General features: G+C 39.7%; 1 protein-coding gene across 1 annotated transcript in view; it reads right to left on the bottom strand.

The window, feature by feature from the left end:
- Window positions 1-19,703, bottom strand: part of LOC100891254 (acyl-coenzyme A synthetase ACSM3, mitochondrial) — a 31,026-nt gene that overhangs the window by 4,250 nt on the left and 7,073 nt on the right. Inside the window, exon 9 of the mRNA XM_030985087.1 lies at window positions 17,590-17,718. Coding sequence (XP_030840947.1) covers window positions 17,590-17,718 — 129 coding nt within the window. The remainder of the gene's footprint in view (window positions 1-17,589; window positions 17,719-19,703) is intronic.

The following is a 19,703-nucleotide window of genomic DNA, read 5'->3' as shown; positions in this document are numbered from 1 at the left end:
TATTCAAAAATATAATATTTTTCCTCCAAAATGCTGAACCACCCCAGCCCTTACAATTTCGGCCCGAAAGTTGTGATTATTCAAATTATCACAATATTTGCCCCTACGCCCCCTTTCAAAGGGATATGGGGGTCAGATCCATCTAATGGCATGTATGGACATTCATTGTGGGGAACTACCTATTAAAAAAATATATATTTTCCTCCAAAATGCTGAACCACCCCGGCCCTTACTAATTTCGGCCCGAATTTGTGATAATTCAAATTTTTACAATATTTGCCCCTACGCCCCTTTCAAAGGGATTAGGGGTCAGGATCCATCTAATGGCATGTATGTACATTCATTGTGGGGAAACTAGCCTATTAAAAAAATATAATATTTTCCTCCAAAATGCTGAACCACCCCGGCCCTTACCATTTCGGCCTGAAATTGGTGTTTATTCAAATTATCACAATATTTGCCCCTATGCCCCTTTCAAAGGGATATGGGGGTCAAGATCCATCTAATGGCATGTATGTACATTCATTGTGGGGAAACTAGCCTATTAAAAAAATATATATTTTCCTCCAAAATGCTGAACCACCCCGGCCCTTACCATTTCGGCCTGAAATTGGTGTTTATTCAAATTATCACAATATTTGCCCCTACGCCCCTTTCAAAGGGATATGGGGGTCAGATCCATCTAATGGCATGTATGGACATTCATTGTGGGGAAACTAACCTATTAAAAAAATATATATTTTCCTCCAAAATGCTGAACCACCCCGACCTTCTAATTTCGGCCCGAAAGTTGTGATAATTCAAATTTTTACAATATTTGCCCCTACGCCCCTTTCAAAGGGATATGGGGGTCAGGATCCATCTAATGGCATGTATGTACATTCATTGTGGGGAAACTAGCCTATTCAAAAATATAATTTTTTCCTCCAAAATGCTGAACCACCCCGGCCCTTACAATTTCGGCCCGAAAGTTGTGATAATTCAAATTTTTACAATATTTGCCCCTACGCCCCCCTTTCAAAGGGATATGGGGGTCAGAATCGATTTAATTGCATGTAGGTACATTCATTGTGGGGAAACTAGCCTATTAAAAAAAATATATATTTTTCCTCCAAAATGCTGAACCACCCCGGCCCTTACCATTTCGGCGCCTGAAAGTTGTGATATTCAAATTATTTACAATATTTGCCCCTACGCCCCTTTCAAAGGGATATGGGGGTCAGGATCCATCTAATGGCATGTATGTACATTCATTGTGGGGAAACTAGCCTATTAAAAAAATATATATTTTCCTCCAAAATGCTGAACCACCCCGGCCCTTACATTTTCGGCACGAAAGTTGTGATAATTCAAATTTTTACAATATTTGCCCCTACGCCCCTTTCAAAGGGATATGGGGGTCAGGATCCATCTAATGGCATGTATGTACATTCATTGTGGGGAAACTAGCCTATTAAAAAAAATAATATTTTCCTCCAAAATGCTGAACCACCCCGGCCCTTACAATTTCGGCACGAAAGTTGTGATAATTCAAATTTTTACAATATTTGCCCCTACGCCCCTTTCAAAGGATATAGGGGTCAGGATCCATCTAATGGCATGTATGTACATTCATTGTGGGGAAACTAGCCTATTAAAAAAAAAATATATTTTCCTCCAAAATGCTGAACCACCCCAGACCTTCTAATTTCGGCCCGAAAGTTGTGATAATTCAAATTTTTACAATATTTGCCCCTACGCCCCTTTCAAAGGGATATGGGGGTCAGGATCCATCTAATGGCATGTATGTACATTCATTGTGGGGAAACTAGCCTATTAAAAAAAATAATATTTTCCTCCAAAATGCTGAACCACCCCGGCCCTTACCATTTCGGCCTGAAATTGGTGTTTATTCAAATTATCACAATATTTGCCCCTACGCCCCTTTCAAAGGGATTAGGGGTCAGGATCCATGTAATGGCATGTATGGACATTCATTGTGGGGAAACTAACCTATTAAAAAAAATATATATTTTCCTCCAAAATGCTGAACCACCCCGGCCCTTACCAATTTCGGCACGAAAGTTGTGATAATTCAAATTATCACAATATTTGCATCTTCGCCCCTTTCAAAGGGATATTGGGAGTCAGGATCAACCTAATGGCATGTAGGTACAATCATTGTGGGGAAACTAGCCTATTAAAAAAAATATATATTTTCCTCCAAAATCGTGAACCACCCCGGCCCTTACCATTTCGGCCTGAAATTGGTGTTTATTCAAATTATCACAATATTTGCCCCTACGCCCCTTTCAAAGGGATATGGGGGTCAAGATCCATCAAATGGCATGTATGGACATTCATTGTGGGGAAACTAACCTATTAAAAAAAATATAATATTTTCCTCCAAAATGCTGAACCACCCCGGCAAATTACAATTTCGGCACGAAAGTTGTGATAATTCAAATTATCACAATATTTGCCCCTACGCCCCTTTCAAAGGGATATGGGGGTCAAGATCCATCTAATGGCATGTATGGACATTCATTGTGGGGAAACTAACCTATTAAAAAAATATAATATTTTCCTCCAAAATGCTGAACCACCCCGGACCTTCTAATTTCGGCCCGAAAGTTGTGATAATTCAAATTTTTACAATATTTGCCACTATGCCCCCTTTCAAAGGGATATGGGGGTCAGGATCCATCTAATGGCATGTATGTACATTCATTGTGGGGAAACTAGCCTATTAAAAAAATATAATATTTTCCTCCAAAATGCTGAACCACCCCGGCCCTTACCATTTCGGCCTGAAATTGGTGTTTATTCAAATTATCACAATATTTGCCCCTACGCCCCTTTCAAAGGGATTAGGGGTCAGGATCCATCTAATGGCATGTATGGACATTCATTGTGGGGAAACTAACCTATTAAAAAAAAATATATTTTTCCTCCAAAATGCTGAACCACCCCGGCCCTTACAATTTCGGCACGAAAGTTGTGATAATTCAAATTATCACAATATTTGCATCTTCGCCCCTTTCAAAGGGATATTGGAGTCAGGATCAACCTAATGGCATGTATGTACAATCATTGTGGGGAAACTAGCCTATTAAAAAAAAAATATATTTTCCTCCAAAATCGTGAACCACCCCGGCCCTTACCATTTCGGCCTGAAATTGGTGTTTATTCAAATTATCACAATATTTGCCCCTACGCCCCTTTCAAAGGGATATAGGGGTCAAGATCCATCAAATGGCATGTATGGACATTCATTGTGGGGAAACTAACCTATTAAAAAAATATAATATTTTCCTCCAAAATGCTGAACCACCCCGGCAATTACAATTTCGGCACGAAAGTTGTGATAATTCAAATTATCACAATATTTGCCCCTACGCCCCTTTCAAGGGATATGGGGGTCAAGATCCATCTAATGGCATGTATGGACATTCATTGTGGGGAAAGTTTGTGATAATTCAAATTATCACAATATTTGCCCCTTCGCCCCTTTCAAAGGGATATGGGGGTCAAGATCCATCTAATGGCATGTATGGACATTCATTGTGGGGAAACTAACCTATTAAAAAAAATATAATATTTTCCTCCAAAATGCTGAACCACCCCGGACCTTCTAATTTCGGCCCGAAAGTTGTGAGAATTCAAATTTTTACAATATTTGCCACTATGCCCCTTTCAAAGGGATATGGGGGTCAGGATCCATCTAATGGCATGTATGTACATTCATTGTGGGGAAACTAGCCTATTCACAAAATATATAATATTTTCCTCCAAAATGCTGAACCACCCCGGCCCTTACAATTTTGGGCCTGAAATTTGGTTTTTTTCAAATTATCACAATATTTGCCCCTATGCCCCTTTCAAAGGGATATGGGTTCAAGATCCATCTAATGGCATGTAGGTACATTCATTGTGGAGAAACTAGCCTATTAAAATAAATATATATTTTCCTCCAAAATCCTGAACCACCCCGGCCCTTACCATTTCGGCCTGAAATTGGTGTTTATTCAAATTATCACAATATTTGCCCCTACGCCCCTTTCAAAGGAATATGGGGGTCAAGATCCATCTAATGGCATGTATGGACATTCATTGTGGGGAAACTAACCTATTAAAAAAAATATATATTTTCCTCCAAAATGCTGAACCACCCCAGACCTTCTAATTTCGGCCCGAAAGTTGTGATAATTCAAATTTTTACAATATTTGCCACTACGCCCCTTTCAAAGGGATATGGGGGTCAGGATCCATCTAATGGCATGTATGTACATTCATTGTGGGGAAACTAGCCTATTAAAAAAATATAATATTTTCCTCCAAAATGCTGAACCACCCCGGCCCTTACCATTTCGGCCTGAAATTGGTGTTTATTCAAATTATCACAATATTTGCCCCTACGCCCCTTTCAAAGGGATTAGGGGTCAGGATCCATGTAATGGCATGTATGGACATTCATTGTGGGGAAACTAACCTATTAAAAAAAATATATATTTTCCTCCAAAATGCTGAACCACCCCGGCCCTTACAATTTCGGCACGAAAGTTGTGATAATTCAAATTATCACAATATTTGCATCTTCGCCCCTTTCAAAGGGATATTGGAGTCAGGATCAACCTAATGGCATGTAGGTACAATCATTGTGGGGAAACTAGCCTATTAAAAAAATATATATTTTCCTCCAAAATCGTGAACCACCCCGGCCCTTACCATTTCGGCCTGAAATTGGTGTTTATTCAAATTATCACAATATTTGCCCCTACGCCCCTTTCAAAGGGATATGGGGGTCAAGATCCATCAAATGGCATGTATGGACATTCATTGTGGGGAAACTAACCTATTAAAAAATATAATATTTTCCTCCAAAATGCTGAACCACCCCGGCAATTACAATTTCGGCACGAAAGTTGTGATAATTCAAATTATCACAATATTTGCCCCTACGCCCCTTTCAAAGGGATATGGGGGTCAAGATCCATCTAATGGCATGTATGGACATTCATTGTGGGGAAACTAACCTATTAAAAAAATATAATATTTTCCTCCAAAATGCTGAACCACCCCGGACCTTCTAATTTCGGCCCGAAAGTTGTGATAATTCAAATTTTTACAATATTTGCCACTATGCCCCTTTCAAAGGGATATGGGGGTCAGGATCCATCTAATGGCATGTATGTACATTCATTGTGGGGAAACTAGCCTATTAAAAAAATATAATATTTTCCTCCAAAATGCTGAACCACCCCGGCCCTTACCATTTCGGCCTGAAATTGGTGTTTATTCAAATTATCACAATATTTGCCCCTACGCCCCTTTCAAAGGGATTAGGGGTCAGGATCCATCTAATGGCATGTATGGACATTCATTGTGGGGAAACTAACCTATTAAAAAAAATATATATTTTCCTCCAAAATGCTGAACCACCCCGGCCCTTACAATTTCGGCACGAAAGTTGTGATAATTCAAATTATCACAATATTTGCATCTTCGCCCCTTTCAAAGGGATATGGGGGTCAGGATCAACCTAATGGCATGTAGGTACAATCATTGTGGGGAAACTAGCCTATTAAAAAAAAAATATATTTTCCTCCAAAATCGTGAACCACCCCGGCCCTTACCATTTCGGCCTGAAATTGGTGTTTATTCAAATTATCACAATATTTGCCCCTACGCCCCTTTCAAAGGGATATAGGGGTCAAGATCCATCAATGGCATGTATGGACATTCATTGTGGGGAAACTAACCTATTAAAAAAATATAATATTTTCCTCCAAAATGCTGAACCACCCCGGCAATTACAATTTCGGCACGAAAGTTGTGATAATTCAAATTATCACAATATTTGCCCCTACGCCCCTTTCAAAGGGATATGGGGGTCAAGATCCATCTAATGGCATGTATGGACATTCATTGTGGGGAAAGTTGTGATAATTCAAATTATCACAATATTTGCCCCTTCGCCCCTTTCAAAGGGATATGGGGGTCAAGATCCATCTAATGGCATGTATGGACATTCATTGTGGGGAAACTAACCTATTAAAAAAATATAATATTTTCCTCCAAAATGCTGAACCACCCCGGACCTTCTAATTTCGGCCCGAAAGTTGTGAGAATTCAAATTTTTACAATATTTGCCACTATGCCCCTTTCAAAGGGATATGGGGGTCAGGATCCATCTAATGGCATGTATGTACATTCATTGTGGGGAAACTAGCCTATTCACAAAATATAATATTTTCCTCCAAAATGCTGAACCACCCCGGCCCTTACAATTTTGGCCTGAAATTGGTGTTTATTCAAATTATCACAATATTTGCCCCTATGCCCCTTTCAAAGGGATATGGGTTCAAGATCCATCTAATGGCATGTAGGTACATTCATTGTGGAGAAACTAGCCTATTAAAATAAATATATATTTTCCTCCAAAATCCTGAACCACCCCGGCCCTTACCATTTCGGCCTGAAATTGGTGTTTATTCAAATTATCACAATATTTGCCCCTACGCCCCTTTCAAAGGAATATGGGGGTCAAGATCCATCTAATGGCATGTATGGACATTCATTGTGGGGAAACTAACCTATTAAAAAAAATATATTTTCCTCCAAAATGCTGAACCACCCCAGACCTTCTAATTTCAGCCCGAAAGTTGTGATAATTCAAGTTTTTACAATATTTGCCCCTACGGCCCTTTCAAAGGGATATGGGGGTCAGGATCCATCTAATGGCATGTATGTACATTCATTGTGGGGAAACTAGCCTAATCAAAAATATAATTTTTTCCTTCAAAATGCTGAACCACCCCGGCCCTTACAATTTCGGCCCGAAAGTTGTGATAATTCAAATTTTACAATATTTGCCACTACGCCCCTTTCAAAGGGATATGGGGGTCAGAATCGATTAATTGCATGTAGGTACAATCATTGTGGGGAAACTAGCCTATTAAAAAAAATATATTTTCCTCCAAAATCCTGAACCACCCCGGCCCTTACCATTTCGGCCCGAAAGTTGTGATAATTCAAATTTTTACAATATTTGCCCCTATGCCCCTTTCAAAGGGATATGGGGGTCAGGATCCATCTAATGGCATGTATGTACATTCATTGTGGGGAAACTAGCCTATTAAAAAAAATATATATTTTCCTCCCGAATGCTGAACCACCCCGGCCCTTACAATTTCGGCACGAAAGTTGTGATAATTCAAATTTTTACAATATTTGCCCCTTCGCCCCTTTCAAAGGGATATGGGGGTCAGGATCCATCTAATGGCATTTATGTACATTCATTGTGGGGAAACTAGCCTATTAAAAAAAATATATATTTTCCTCCAAAATGCTGAACCACCCCGGCCCTTACAATTTCGGCACGAAAGTTGTGATAATTCAAATTTTTACAATATTTGCCCCTTCGCCCCTTTCAAAGGGATATAGGGGTCAGGATCCATCTAATGGCATTTATGTACAATCATTGTGGGGAAACAAGCCTATAAAAAAAAAATATATTTTCCTCCAAAATGCTGAACCACCCCAGACCTTCTAATTTCGGCCCGAAAGTTGTGATAATTCAAATTTTTACAATATTTGCCACTACGCCCCTTTCAAAGGGATATGGGGGTCAGGATCCATCTAATGGCATGTATGTACATTCATTGTGGGGAAACTAGCCTATTAAAAAAATATAATATTTTCCTCCAAAATGCTGAACCACCCCGGCCCTTACCATTTCGGCCTGAAATTGGTGTTTATTCAAATTATCACAATATTTGCCCCTACGCCCCTTTCAAAGGGATTAGGGGTCAGGATCCATGTAATGGCATGTATGGACATTCATTGTGGGGAAACTAACCTATTAAAAAAAATATATATTTTCCTCCAAAATGCTGAACCACCCCGGCCCTTACAATTTCGGCACGAAAGTTGTGATAATTCAAATTATCACAATATTTGCATCTTCGCCCCTTTCAAAGGGATATTGGAGTCAGGATCAATCTAATGGCATGTAGGTACAATCATTGTGGGGAAACTAGCCTATTAAAAAAAATATATATTTTCCTCCAAAATCGTGAACCACCCCGGCCCTTACCATTTCGGCCTGAAATTGGTGTTTATTCAAATTATCACAATATTTGCCCCTACGCCCCTTTCAAAGGGATATGGGGGTCAAGATCCATCAAATGGCATGTATGGACATTCATTGTGGGGAAACTAACCTATTAAAAAAATATAATATTTTCCTCCAAAATGCTGAACCACCCCGGCAATTACAATTTCGGCACGAAAGTTGTGATAATTCAAATTATCACAATATTTGCCCCTACGCCCCTTTCAAAGGGATATGGGGGTCAAGATCCATCTAATGGCATGTATGGACATTCATTGTGGGGAAACTAACCTATTAAAAAAATATAATATTTTCCTCCAAAATGCTGAACCACCCCGGACCTTCTAATTTCGGCCCGAAAGTTGTGATAATTCAAATTTTTACAATATTTGCCACTATGCCCCTTTCAAAGGGATATGGGGGTCAGGATCCATCTAATGGCATGTATGTACATTCATTGTGGGGAAACTAGCCTATTAAAAAAATATAATATTTTCCTCCAAAATGCTGAACCACCCCGGCCCTTACCATTTCGGCCTGAAATTGGTGTTTATTCAAATTATCACAATATTTGCCCCTACGCCCCTTTCAAAGGGATTAGGGGTCAGGATCCATCTAATGGCATGTATGGACATTCATTGTGGGGAAACTAACCTATTAAAAAAAATATATATTTTCCTCCAAAATGCTGAACCACCCCGGCCCTTACAATTTCGGCACGAAAGTTGTGATAATTCAAATTATCACAATATTTGCATCTTCGCCCCTTTCAAAGGGATATTGGAGTCAGGATCAACCTAATGGCATGTAGGTACAATCATTGTGGGGAAACTAGCCTATTAAAAAAAAAATATATTTTCCTCCAAAATCGTGAACCACCCCGGCCCTTACCATTTCGGCCTGAAATTGGTGTTTATTCAAATTATCACAATATTTGCCCCTACGCCCCTTTCAAAGGGATATAGGGGTCAAGATCCATCAAATGGCATGTATGGACATTCATTGTGGGGAAACTAACCTATTAAAAAAAATAATATTTTCCTCCAAAATGCTGAACCACCCCGGCAATTACAATTTCGGCACGAAAGTTGTGATAATTCAAATTATCACAATATTTGCCCCTACGCCCCTTTCAAAGGGATATGGGGGTCAAGATCCATCTAATGGCATGTATGGACATTCATTGTGGGGAAAGTTGTGATAATTCAAATTATCACAATATTTGCCCCTTCGCCCCTTTCAAAGGGATATGGGGGTCAATCCATCTAATGGCATGTATGGACATTCATTGTGGGGAAACTAACCTATTAAAAAAATAATATTTTCCTCCAAAATGCTGAACCACCCCGGACCTTCTAATTTCGGCCCGAAAGTTGTGAGAATTCAAATTTTTACAATATTTGCCACTATGCCCCTTTCAAAGGGATATGGGGGTCAGGATCCATCTAATGGCATGTATGTACATTCATTGTGGGGAAACTAGCCTATTCACAAAATATAATATTTTCCTCCAAAATGCTGAACCACCCCGGCCCTTACAATTTTGGCCTGAAATTGGTGTTTATTCAAATTATCACAATATTTGCCCCTATGCCCCTTTCAAAGGGATATGGGTTCAAGATCCATCTAATGGCATGTAGGTACATTCATTGTGGAGAAACTAGCCTATTAAAAAAATATATATTTTCCTCCAAAATCCTGAACCACCCCGGCCCTTACCATTTCGGCCTGAAATTGGTGTTTATTCAAATTATCACAATATTTGCCCCTACGCCCCTTTCAAAGGAATATGGGGGTCAAGATCCATCTAATGGCATGTATGGACATTCATTGTGGGGAAACTAACCTATTAAAAAAAATATATATTTTCCTCCAAAATGCTGAACCACCCCAGACCTTCTAATTTCAGCCCGAAAGTTGTGATAATTCAAATTTTTACAATATTTGCCCCTACGGCCCTTTCAAAGGGATATGGGGGTCAGGATCCATCTAATGGCATGTATGTACATTCATTGTGGGGAAACTAGCCTAATCAAAAATATAATTTTTTCCTTCAAAATGCTGAACCACCCCGCCCTTACAATTTCGGCCCGAAAGTTGTGATAATTCAAATTTTTACAATATTTGCCACTACGCCCCTTTCAAAGGGATATGGGGGTCAGAATCGATTTAATTGCATGTAGGTACAATCATTGTGGGGAAACTAGCCTATTAAAAAAAATATATATTTTCCTCCAAAATCCTGAACCACCCCGGCCCTTACCATTTCGGCCCGAAAGTTGTGATAATTCAAATTTTTACAATATTTGCCCCTATGCCCCTTTCAAAGGGATATGGGGGTCAGGATCCATCTAATGGCATGTATGTACATTCATTGTGGGGAAACTAGCCTATTAAAAAAAATATATATTTTCCTCCCGAATGCTGAACCACCCCGGCCCTTACAATTTCGGCACGAAAGTTGTGATAATTCAAATTTTTACAATATTTGCCCCTTCGCCCCTTTCAAAGGGATATGGGGGTCAGGATCCATCTAATGGCATTTATGTACATTCATTGTGGGGAAACTAGCCTATTAAAAAAAATATATATTTTCCTCCCGAATGCTGAACCACCCCGGCCCTTACAATTTCGGCACGAAAGTTGTGATAATTCAAATTTTTACAATATTTGCCCCTTCGCCCCTTTCAAAGGGATATAGGGGTCAGGATCCATCTAATGGCATTTATGTACAATCATTGTGGGGAAACAAGCCTATAAAAAAAAAAATATATTTTCCTCCAAAATGCTGAACCACCCCAGACCTTCTAATTTCGGCCCGAAAGTTGTGATAATTCAAATTTTTACAATATTTGCCACTACGCCCCTTTCAAAGGGATATGGGGGTCAGGATCCATCTAATGGCATGTATGTACATTCATTGTGGGGAAACTAGCCTATTAAAAAAATATAATATTTTCCTCCAAAATGCTGAACCACCCCGGCCCTTACCATTTCGGCCTGAAATTGGTGTTTATTCAAATTATCACAATATTTGCCCCTACGCCCCTTTCAAAGGGATTAGGGGTCAGGATCCATCTAATGGCATGTATGGACATTCATTGTGGGGAAACTAACCTATTAAAAAAAATATATATTTTCCTCCAAAATGCTGAACCACCCCGGCCCTTACAATTTCGGCACGAAAGTTGTGATAATTCAAATTATCACAATATTTGCATCTTCGCCCCTTTCAAAGGGATATTGGAGTCAGGATCAACCTAATGGCATGTAGGTACAATCATTGTGGGGAAACTAGCCTATTAAAAAAATATATATTTTCCTCCAAAATCGTGAACCACCCCGGCCCTTACCATTTCGGCCTGAAATTGGTGTTTATTCAAATTATCACAATATTTGCCCCTACGCCCCTTTCAAAGGGATATGGGGGTCAAGATCCATCAAATGGCATGTATGGACATTCATTGTGGGGAAACTAACCTATTAAAAAAATATAATATTTTCCTCCAAAATGCTGAACCACCCCGGCAATTACAATTTCGGCACGAAAGTTGTGATAATTCAAATTATCACAATATTTGCCCCTACGCCCCTTTCAAAGGGATATGGGGGTCAAGATCCATCTAATGGCATGTATGGACATTCATTGTGGGGAAACTAACCTATTAAAAAAATATAATATTTTCCTCCAAAATGCTGAACCACCCCGGACCTTCTAATTTCGGCCCGAAAGTTGTGATAATTCAAATTTTTACAATATTTGCCACTATGCCCCTTTCAAAGGGATATGGGGGTCAGGATCCATCTAATGGCATGTATGTACATTCATTGTGGGGAAACTAGCCTATTAAAAAAATATAATATTTTCCTCCAAAATGCTGAACCACCCCGGCCCTTACCATTTCGGCCTGAAATTGGTGTTTATTCAAATTATCACAATATTTGCCCCTACGCCCCTTTCAAAGGGATTAGGGGTCAGGATCCATCTAATGGCATGTATGGACATTCATTGTGGGGAAACTAACCTATTAAAAAAAATATATATTTTCCTCCAAAATGCTGAACCACCCCGGCCCTTACAATTTCGGCACGAAAGTTGTGATAATTCAAATTATCACAATATTTGAATCTTCGCCCCTTTCAAAGGGATATTGGAGTCAGGATCAACCTAATGGCATGTATGGAAATTCATTGTGGGGAAACTAGCCTATTCACAAAATATAATATTTTCCTCCAAAATGCTGAACCACCCCGGCCCTTACCATTTTGGCCTGAAATTGGTGTTTATTCAAATTATCACAATATTTGCCCCTATGCCCCTTTCAAAGGGATATGGGTTCAAGATCCATCTAATGGCATGTAGGTACATTCATTGTGGAGAAACTAGCCTATTAAAATAAATATATATTTTCCTCCAAAATCCTGAACCACCCCAGACCTTCTAATTTCAGCCCGAAAGTTGTGATAATTCAAGTTTTCACAATATTTGCCCCTACGCCCCTTTCAAAGGGATATGGGGGTCAGGATCCATCTAATGGCATGTATGGACATTCATTGTGGGGAAACTAACCTATTAAAAAAAATATATATTTCCTCCAAAATGCTGAACCACCCCAGACCTTCTAATTTCAGCCCGAAAGTTGTGATAATTCAAATTATCACAATATTTGCCCCTACGCCCCTTTCAAAGGGATTAGGGGTCAGGATCCATCTAATGGCATGTATGGACATTCATTGTGGGGAAACTAACCTATTCAAAAATAAAATATATTTTCCTCCAAAATGCTGAACCACCCCGGACCTTCTAATTTTGGCCCGAAAGTTGTGATAATTCAAATTTTTACAATATTTGCCCCTACGCCCCTTTCAAAGGGATTAGGGGTCAGGATCCATCTAATGGCATGTATGGACATTCATTGTGGGGAAACTAACCTATTCAAAAAAAATAATATTTTCCTCCAAAATGCTGAACCACCCCGGCCCTTACAATTTCGGCACGAAAGTTGTGATAATTCAAATTATCACAATATTTGCCCCTACGCCCCTTACAAAGGGATATGGGGGTCAAGATCCATCTAATGGCATGTATGGACATTCATTGTGGGGAAACTAACCTATTAAAAAAATATAATATTTTCCTCCAAAATGCTGAACCACCCCGGACCTTCTAATTTCGGCCCGAAAGTTGTGATAATTCAAAATTTTACAATATTTGCCCCTACATATGCATATCCCAAAGGGATATGGGGGTCAGGATCCATCTAATGGCATGTATGTACATTCATTGTGGGGAGACTTGCCTATTAAAAAAATATAATATTTTCCTCCAAAATGCTGAACCACCCCGGCCCTTACCACTTCGGCCTGAAATTGGTGTTTATTCAAATTATCACAATATTTGCCCCTACGCCCCTTTCAAAGGTATATGGGGGTCAGGATTCATCTAATGGCATGTATGTACATTCATTGTGGGGTAACTAACCTATTAAAAAAAATATATAATTTTTTCCTTCAAAATGCTGAACCACCCCGGCCCTTACAATTTCGGCCCGAAAGTTGTGATAATTCAAATTTTTACAATATTTGCCACTACGCCCCTTTCAAAGGGATATGGGGGTCAGGATCCATCTAATGGCATGTATGTACATTCATTGTGGGGAAACTAGCCTATTAAAAAAATATAATATTTTCCTCCAAAATGCTGAACCACCCCGGCCCTTACCATTTCGGCCTGAAATTGGTGTTTATTCAAATTATCACAATATTTGCCCCTACGCCCCTTTCAAAGGTATATGGGGGTCAGGATTCATCTAATGGCATGTATGTACATTCATTGTGGGGTAACTAACCTATTAAAAAAAATATATAATTTTTTCCTTCAAAATGCTGAACCACCCCGGCCCTTACCATTTCGGCCTGAAATTGGTGTTTATTCAAATTATCACAATATTTGCCCCTACGCCCCTTTCAAAGGGATATGGGGGTCAGGATTCATCTAATGGCATGTATGTACATTCATTTTGGGGTAACTAGCCTAATCAAAAAATATAATTTTTTCCTTCAAAATGCTGAACCACCCCGGCCCTTACAATTTCGGCCCGAAAGTTGTGATAATTCAAATTTTTACAATATTTGCCACTACGCCCCTTTCAAAGGGATATGGGGGTCAGAATCGATTTAATTGCATGTAGGTACAATCATTGTGGGGAAACTAGCCTATTAAAAAAAATATATATTTTCCTCCAAAATGCTGAACCACCCCGGCCCTTACCATTTCGGCCTGAAATTGGTGTTTATTCAAATTATCACAATATTTGCCCCTACGCCCCTTTCAAAGGGATTAGGGGTCAGGATCCATCTAATGGCATGTATGGACATTCATTGTGGGGAAACTAACCTATTCAAAAAAAAATAATATTTTCCTCCAAAATGCTGAACCACCCCGGCCCTTACAATTTCGGCACGAAAGTTGGGATAATTCAAATTATCACAATATTTGCCCCTACGCCCCTTGCAAAGGGATATGGGGGTCAAGATCCATCTAATGGCATGTATGGACATTCATTGTGGGGAAACTAACCTATTAAAAAAATATAATATTTTCCTCCAAAATGCTGAACCACCCCGGACCTTCTAATTTCGGCCCGAAAGTTGTGATAATTCAAAATTTTACAATATTTGCCCCTACATATGCATATCCCAAAGGGATATGGGGGTCAGGATCCATCTAATGGCATGTATGTACATTCATTGTGGGGAGACTTGCCTATTAAAAAAATATAATATTTTCCTCCAAAATGCTGAACCACCCCGGCCCTTACCACTTCGGCCTGAAATTGGTGTTTATTCAAATTATCACAATATTTGCCCCTACGCCCCTTTCAAAGGTATATGGGGGTCAGGATTCATCTAATGGCATGTATGTACATTCATTGTGGGGTAACTAACCTATTAAAAAAATATATATATTTTTTTCTTTCAAAATGCTGAACCACCCCGGCCCTTACAATTTCGGCCCGAAAGTTGTGATAATTCAAATTTTTACAATATTTGCCACTACGCCCCTTTCAAAGGGATATGGGGGTCAGGATCCATCTAATGGCATGTATGTACATTCATTGTGGGGAAACTAGCCTATTAAAAAAATATAATATTTTCCTCCAAAATGCTGAACCACCCCGGCCCTTACAATTTCGGCACGAAAGTTGTGATAATTTAAATTTTTACAATATTTGCCACTACGCCCCTTTCAAAGGGATATGGGGGTCAGAATCGATTTAATTGCATGTAGGTACAATCATTGTGGGGAAACTAGCCTATTAAAAACTAGATGGAATTTTGACTGCGCGCAGTCGAAAATGATGCCTCCGCCATAGAGCAATTTAAACAAGTTTGGAGTTTAAATCTCCAGTGGTTCTTGAGATATCATGATAACAATCTCAATGTATGGAATTTCATAAGTTGACCTCTGTGACCCTTGACCTTTGACCTACGTACTCCAAAATCTAATCAGATTGTCTTCCTATGGTGATACACACTATCATTAAGTTTGAAGTTTAAATCTCCAGTGGTTCTTGAGATATTATGACGTGATACATACTATCATTAAGTTTGAAGTGAAAATTCTCCAGTGGTTCTTGAGATATCGCGATAACGATCTCAATGTATGGAATTTCATAAGTTGACCTCTGTGACCCTTGACCTTTGACCTACGTGCTCCAAAATCTAATCAGATTGTCTTCCTATGGTGATACACACTATCATTAAGTTTGAAGTTTAAATCTCCAGTGGTTCTTGAGATATTATGATAACAATCTCAATGTATGGAATTTCATAAGTTGACCTCTGTGACCCTTGACCTTTGACCTACGTGCTCCAAAATCTATTCAGATCGTCTTCCTATGGTGATACATACTATCCTTAAGTTTGAAGTTTTTACATCTCCAGTGGTTCTTGAGATATCATGATAACAATCTCAATGTATGGAATTTCATAAGTTGACCTCTATGACACTTGACCTTTGACCTACGTGCTCCAAAATGTAATCAGATTGTTTTCCTATAGTGATACACACTATCACTAAGTTTGAAGTTTAAATCACCAGTGGTTCTTGAGATATCATGATAACAATCTCAATGTATGGAATTTCATAAGTTGACCTCTGTGACCCTTGATCTTTGACACACGTGCTCCAAAATCTAGTCAGATCGTCTTCCTATGGTGATACATACTATCCTTAAGTTTGAAGTTTAAATCTCAAATGGTTCTTGAGATATCGCGCTAACAAACTCAATACAAGGAATTTCATAAGTTGACCTCTGTGACCTGTGACCTTTGACCTACGTACTCCAAAATCTAATCAGATCGTCTTCCTATGGTGATAAATACTATTCCCGAGTCTTAAGTTTAAATCTTAAATGGTTCTTGAGATATTGTGATAACGGTCAAACGGGACGGACGTACGGACGGACGTACGGACGGACGGACGTACGGACGGACAACCCGAAAACATGATGCCTCCGGCACCACCTTCGGTGGCGGAGGCATAAAAACCTTAACCGCAAGCCTGGACCCAAGATTATATTTAATCCTTACCCTTAAACTAATCCAGTGGCCCATTGCAACCCTACCCATGACCTCATACCTTTGACAAAAAGAGCCTGGAGCAAATGTTGCTTCACCAATATTTTTCATCATCTACTCATATCACATTTTCTCCTCCCAACCCTTCTGTCTCATCTTGTCTTGCTCACCGATATATAAAATTCTTCACACTCCCCAACCACTATTCCTTTAGGGATGATGAAGATCTTACCAGGAACTCACCTACACTGAGGGCCACAGGGTTCTCCTCTCTCTCTCTCTTTCTTCCATCTCTCTCTCTCTCTCTCTTTCTTCCCTCTCTCTCTCTCTCTCTCTCTCTTTCTTTCTTCCCCCTCTCTCTCTCTCTCTCTTTAGCTCTTGTTCAGAAGATCTTACCAAGAACTCTCCTGCACTGATGCAATCCCTCAAGGATCTGAGACCATACTGCGACGTGTCCTGCTGGATCATCATGGTGAAGGCCGTCGGAGGGCCACAGGGCTCTCTTCTCTCTCTCTCTCTCTCTCTCTCTCTCTCTAGCTCTTGTTCAGAAGACCTTACCAAGAACTCTCCTGCACTGATGCAATCCCTCAAGGATCTGAGACCATACTGTGACGTATCCTGCTAGATCATCATGGTGAAGGCCGTCGGAGGGCCACATGGCTCTCCTCTCTCTCTCTTCCCCCCCCCCCCCCCCCTCCTCTCTCTCTCTCTCTCTCTGTTCAGAAGATCTTACCAAGAACTCTCCTGCACTGATGCAATCCCTCAAGGATCTGAGACCATACTGTGACGTATCCTGCTAGATCATCATGGTGAAGGCCGTCGAAGGGCCACATGGCTCTCCTCTCTCTCTCTTCCCCCCCCCCCCCCCCCCCCTCCCTCTCTCTCTCTCTCTCTTGTTCCGAAGATCTTACCAAGAAATCTCCTGCACTGACGCAATCCCTCAAGGATCTTAGACTATACTGTGACGTATCCTGCTGGATCATCATGGTGAAGGCCGTCGGAAAGCCACAGAATATTGAGATCGGGTAGTCGTTGAATACCTGGAAACAGGAAGGTACGGTCAGAGGAGATGGGAAAGAGAGAATGATGAAGATAGTAATAATGATGGTGATGATGATGATAATGAAAATGATGATTATGATGATAAAAAAAATGTTAAATAATGATAATGAAAAAGATGATAACAACAACAACACTAGAAATGCAATCGTGTCACAACGATGTGCGTGCAATGACGCCATGTTTCTACGTGTCAAACGAAAGAGCTTCTCTCGCCCTATCCAGAGCAATTTGTAGGAAGTCTGTAGCTTCTGTGATATTGGAGATAGGTAGGGCGAAAGAAAGGCCTCAACGGTGACCTTGATGGGATGGTAGTGACTATGCCTACGAAGTTTGAAAGAAATTGGGATATGGGAAAGGACGTGGAAAGGGCTCGCAAGCACTGCGTGCAAAAACCAAGGGGATTTGGTGCATGTTCGTCATTGCAATAAAGATCGTTCTGGGGGTCAAAAGCGTGAACCCGATATGCCCCATAGACAATGCGTGTAATGCATGAGCGGAAAACGTACAGGATCTGTATTATGACCGGAGTTAAATTGTTTTTTCTCTCTCTCTTTATGTCTCTTTATGAGCCGTATTTGGTATCATTAGAAAGAGAATTTCATGAATGTTATTGTAAACCACTCTCTTTTTCCCCATGATAATCCTATCGAAACACGTGATGTAAAATAGATTTATAGGACAAAATGGCGTCTTAAATAGCCACATTGACCAATTTTAAAAATCCGGCCATGAGGTGCCCTGCGTATTGGAACTCGGCATGTCACTGCAAATTTTCAAGGAAAAAAAAGACGTTTAAGGGGCTAAAAGCAGTCTGAAAAAATGACGTCATAGCCGATACGTGTTAGATTCGGGCGGAAACTCGGCGGAATTCGTGTAGTGATCTTTGTTCAAATGCGATTTATTCACAATTTTCTGTGTGAACATATACTATACTTGGTATCATTCGAAAGGGCACTTCATTGCGGTCAGTTTGACACCATTGTTATCTTCGCGCAATGTATTGCACGCATTTAACGCGCTATCACGCAATGCATAGTAAATACATCATTTTTTGAGATAACTTTGCGCTGACATAATCAAATTTTACCAAACTTTGCGGACAGTTGTCACGTATATAAATACATGTGTGTGCCAAGTTTTATTGACGTAGGTCAAAGGATCGTAATTTTAGAGCAAGTTGAAGTTATTTTGGAATTTTCTTGAAAATGGCGAATTTGGAGGGCAATTTTCTCAAATTTGGTCAGTGATAGGGTATATAATTTTGTATATGGCTGGAAAGGGCATATCTTCAAGTATCTAAATCCAAAAAAGGGTACGGGTTTGCCAAGCCATTATGGAGATACGGCCACAGAGAGAAAGCCAATTCCCAGAACTTTAGAGGGCGCTATTTATGTTGTGCAAAGTCATTGGAGCGTGAAATTTGGCATGGCTATGTGCAATTATGAGATAAGGATACTGTGAGATTTAAATACAAAACGGAATTTATATGAGAAAGTTATGGCAGTTTTAGATTATTTAGGTGTCAATTTTTCAAGAATTTGAGAGATAGTTGACGGAGTCGGTTTCAGATTTGAATTTTGAGTATGAAGATGGCATTTTGAAGGGCAGGTTATACGTCGCAGATAAAAGAACATCTCTTAGACTATCTAGAGGAATTTGTTAGAAATGTGTAGGATCTAGGATAGTGGAGATAGGAAGGAAGAAAGAAAGGCCTTAAAATGGACCAGAAACGGACAAAATGGCGCCTGGACGGTTATGCATGAGTGATTTCGAAAATCGAAGAATGTAGTGACCTTGAAGGGATGTTAGAGACTATGCCTATGAAATGTGAAAGGAAAAGGACATGAGAAAAGCACCTAACTAGGAATAACAAACATTACGTGCAAAACGAATGCGATTTCCTGACGATAAGGATAAGGAAAAGGAAAAGGAGGAAAAGGAGAATATTAATGGGGCAGAATGT

The sequence above is a fragment of the Strongylocentrotus purpuratus genome, unplaced genomic scaffold, assembly GCF_000002235.5.
Source record: "Strongylocentrotus purpuratus isolate Spur 01 unplaced genomic scaffold, Spur_5.0 spur5_scaffold_14, whole genome shotgun sequence".
In the NCBI taxonomy this organism is placed as follows: domain Eukaryota; kingdom Metazoa; phylum Echinodermata; class Echinoidea; order Camarodonta; family Strongylocentrotidae; genus Strongylocentrotus; species Strongylocentrotus purpuratus.
The sequence above is the reverse complement of the archived record's forward strand: the minus strand, read 5'-3'. Positions and strand labels throughout refer to the sequence as shown.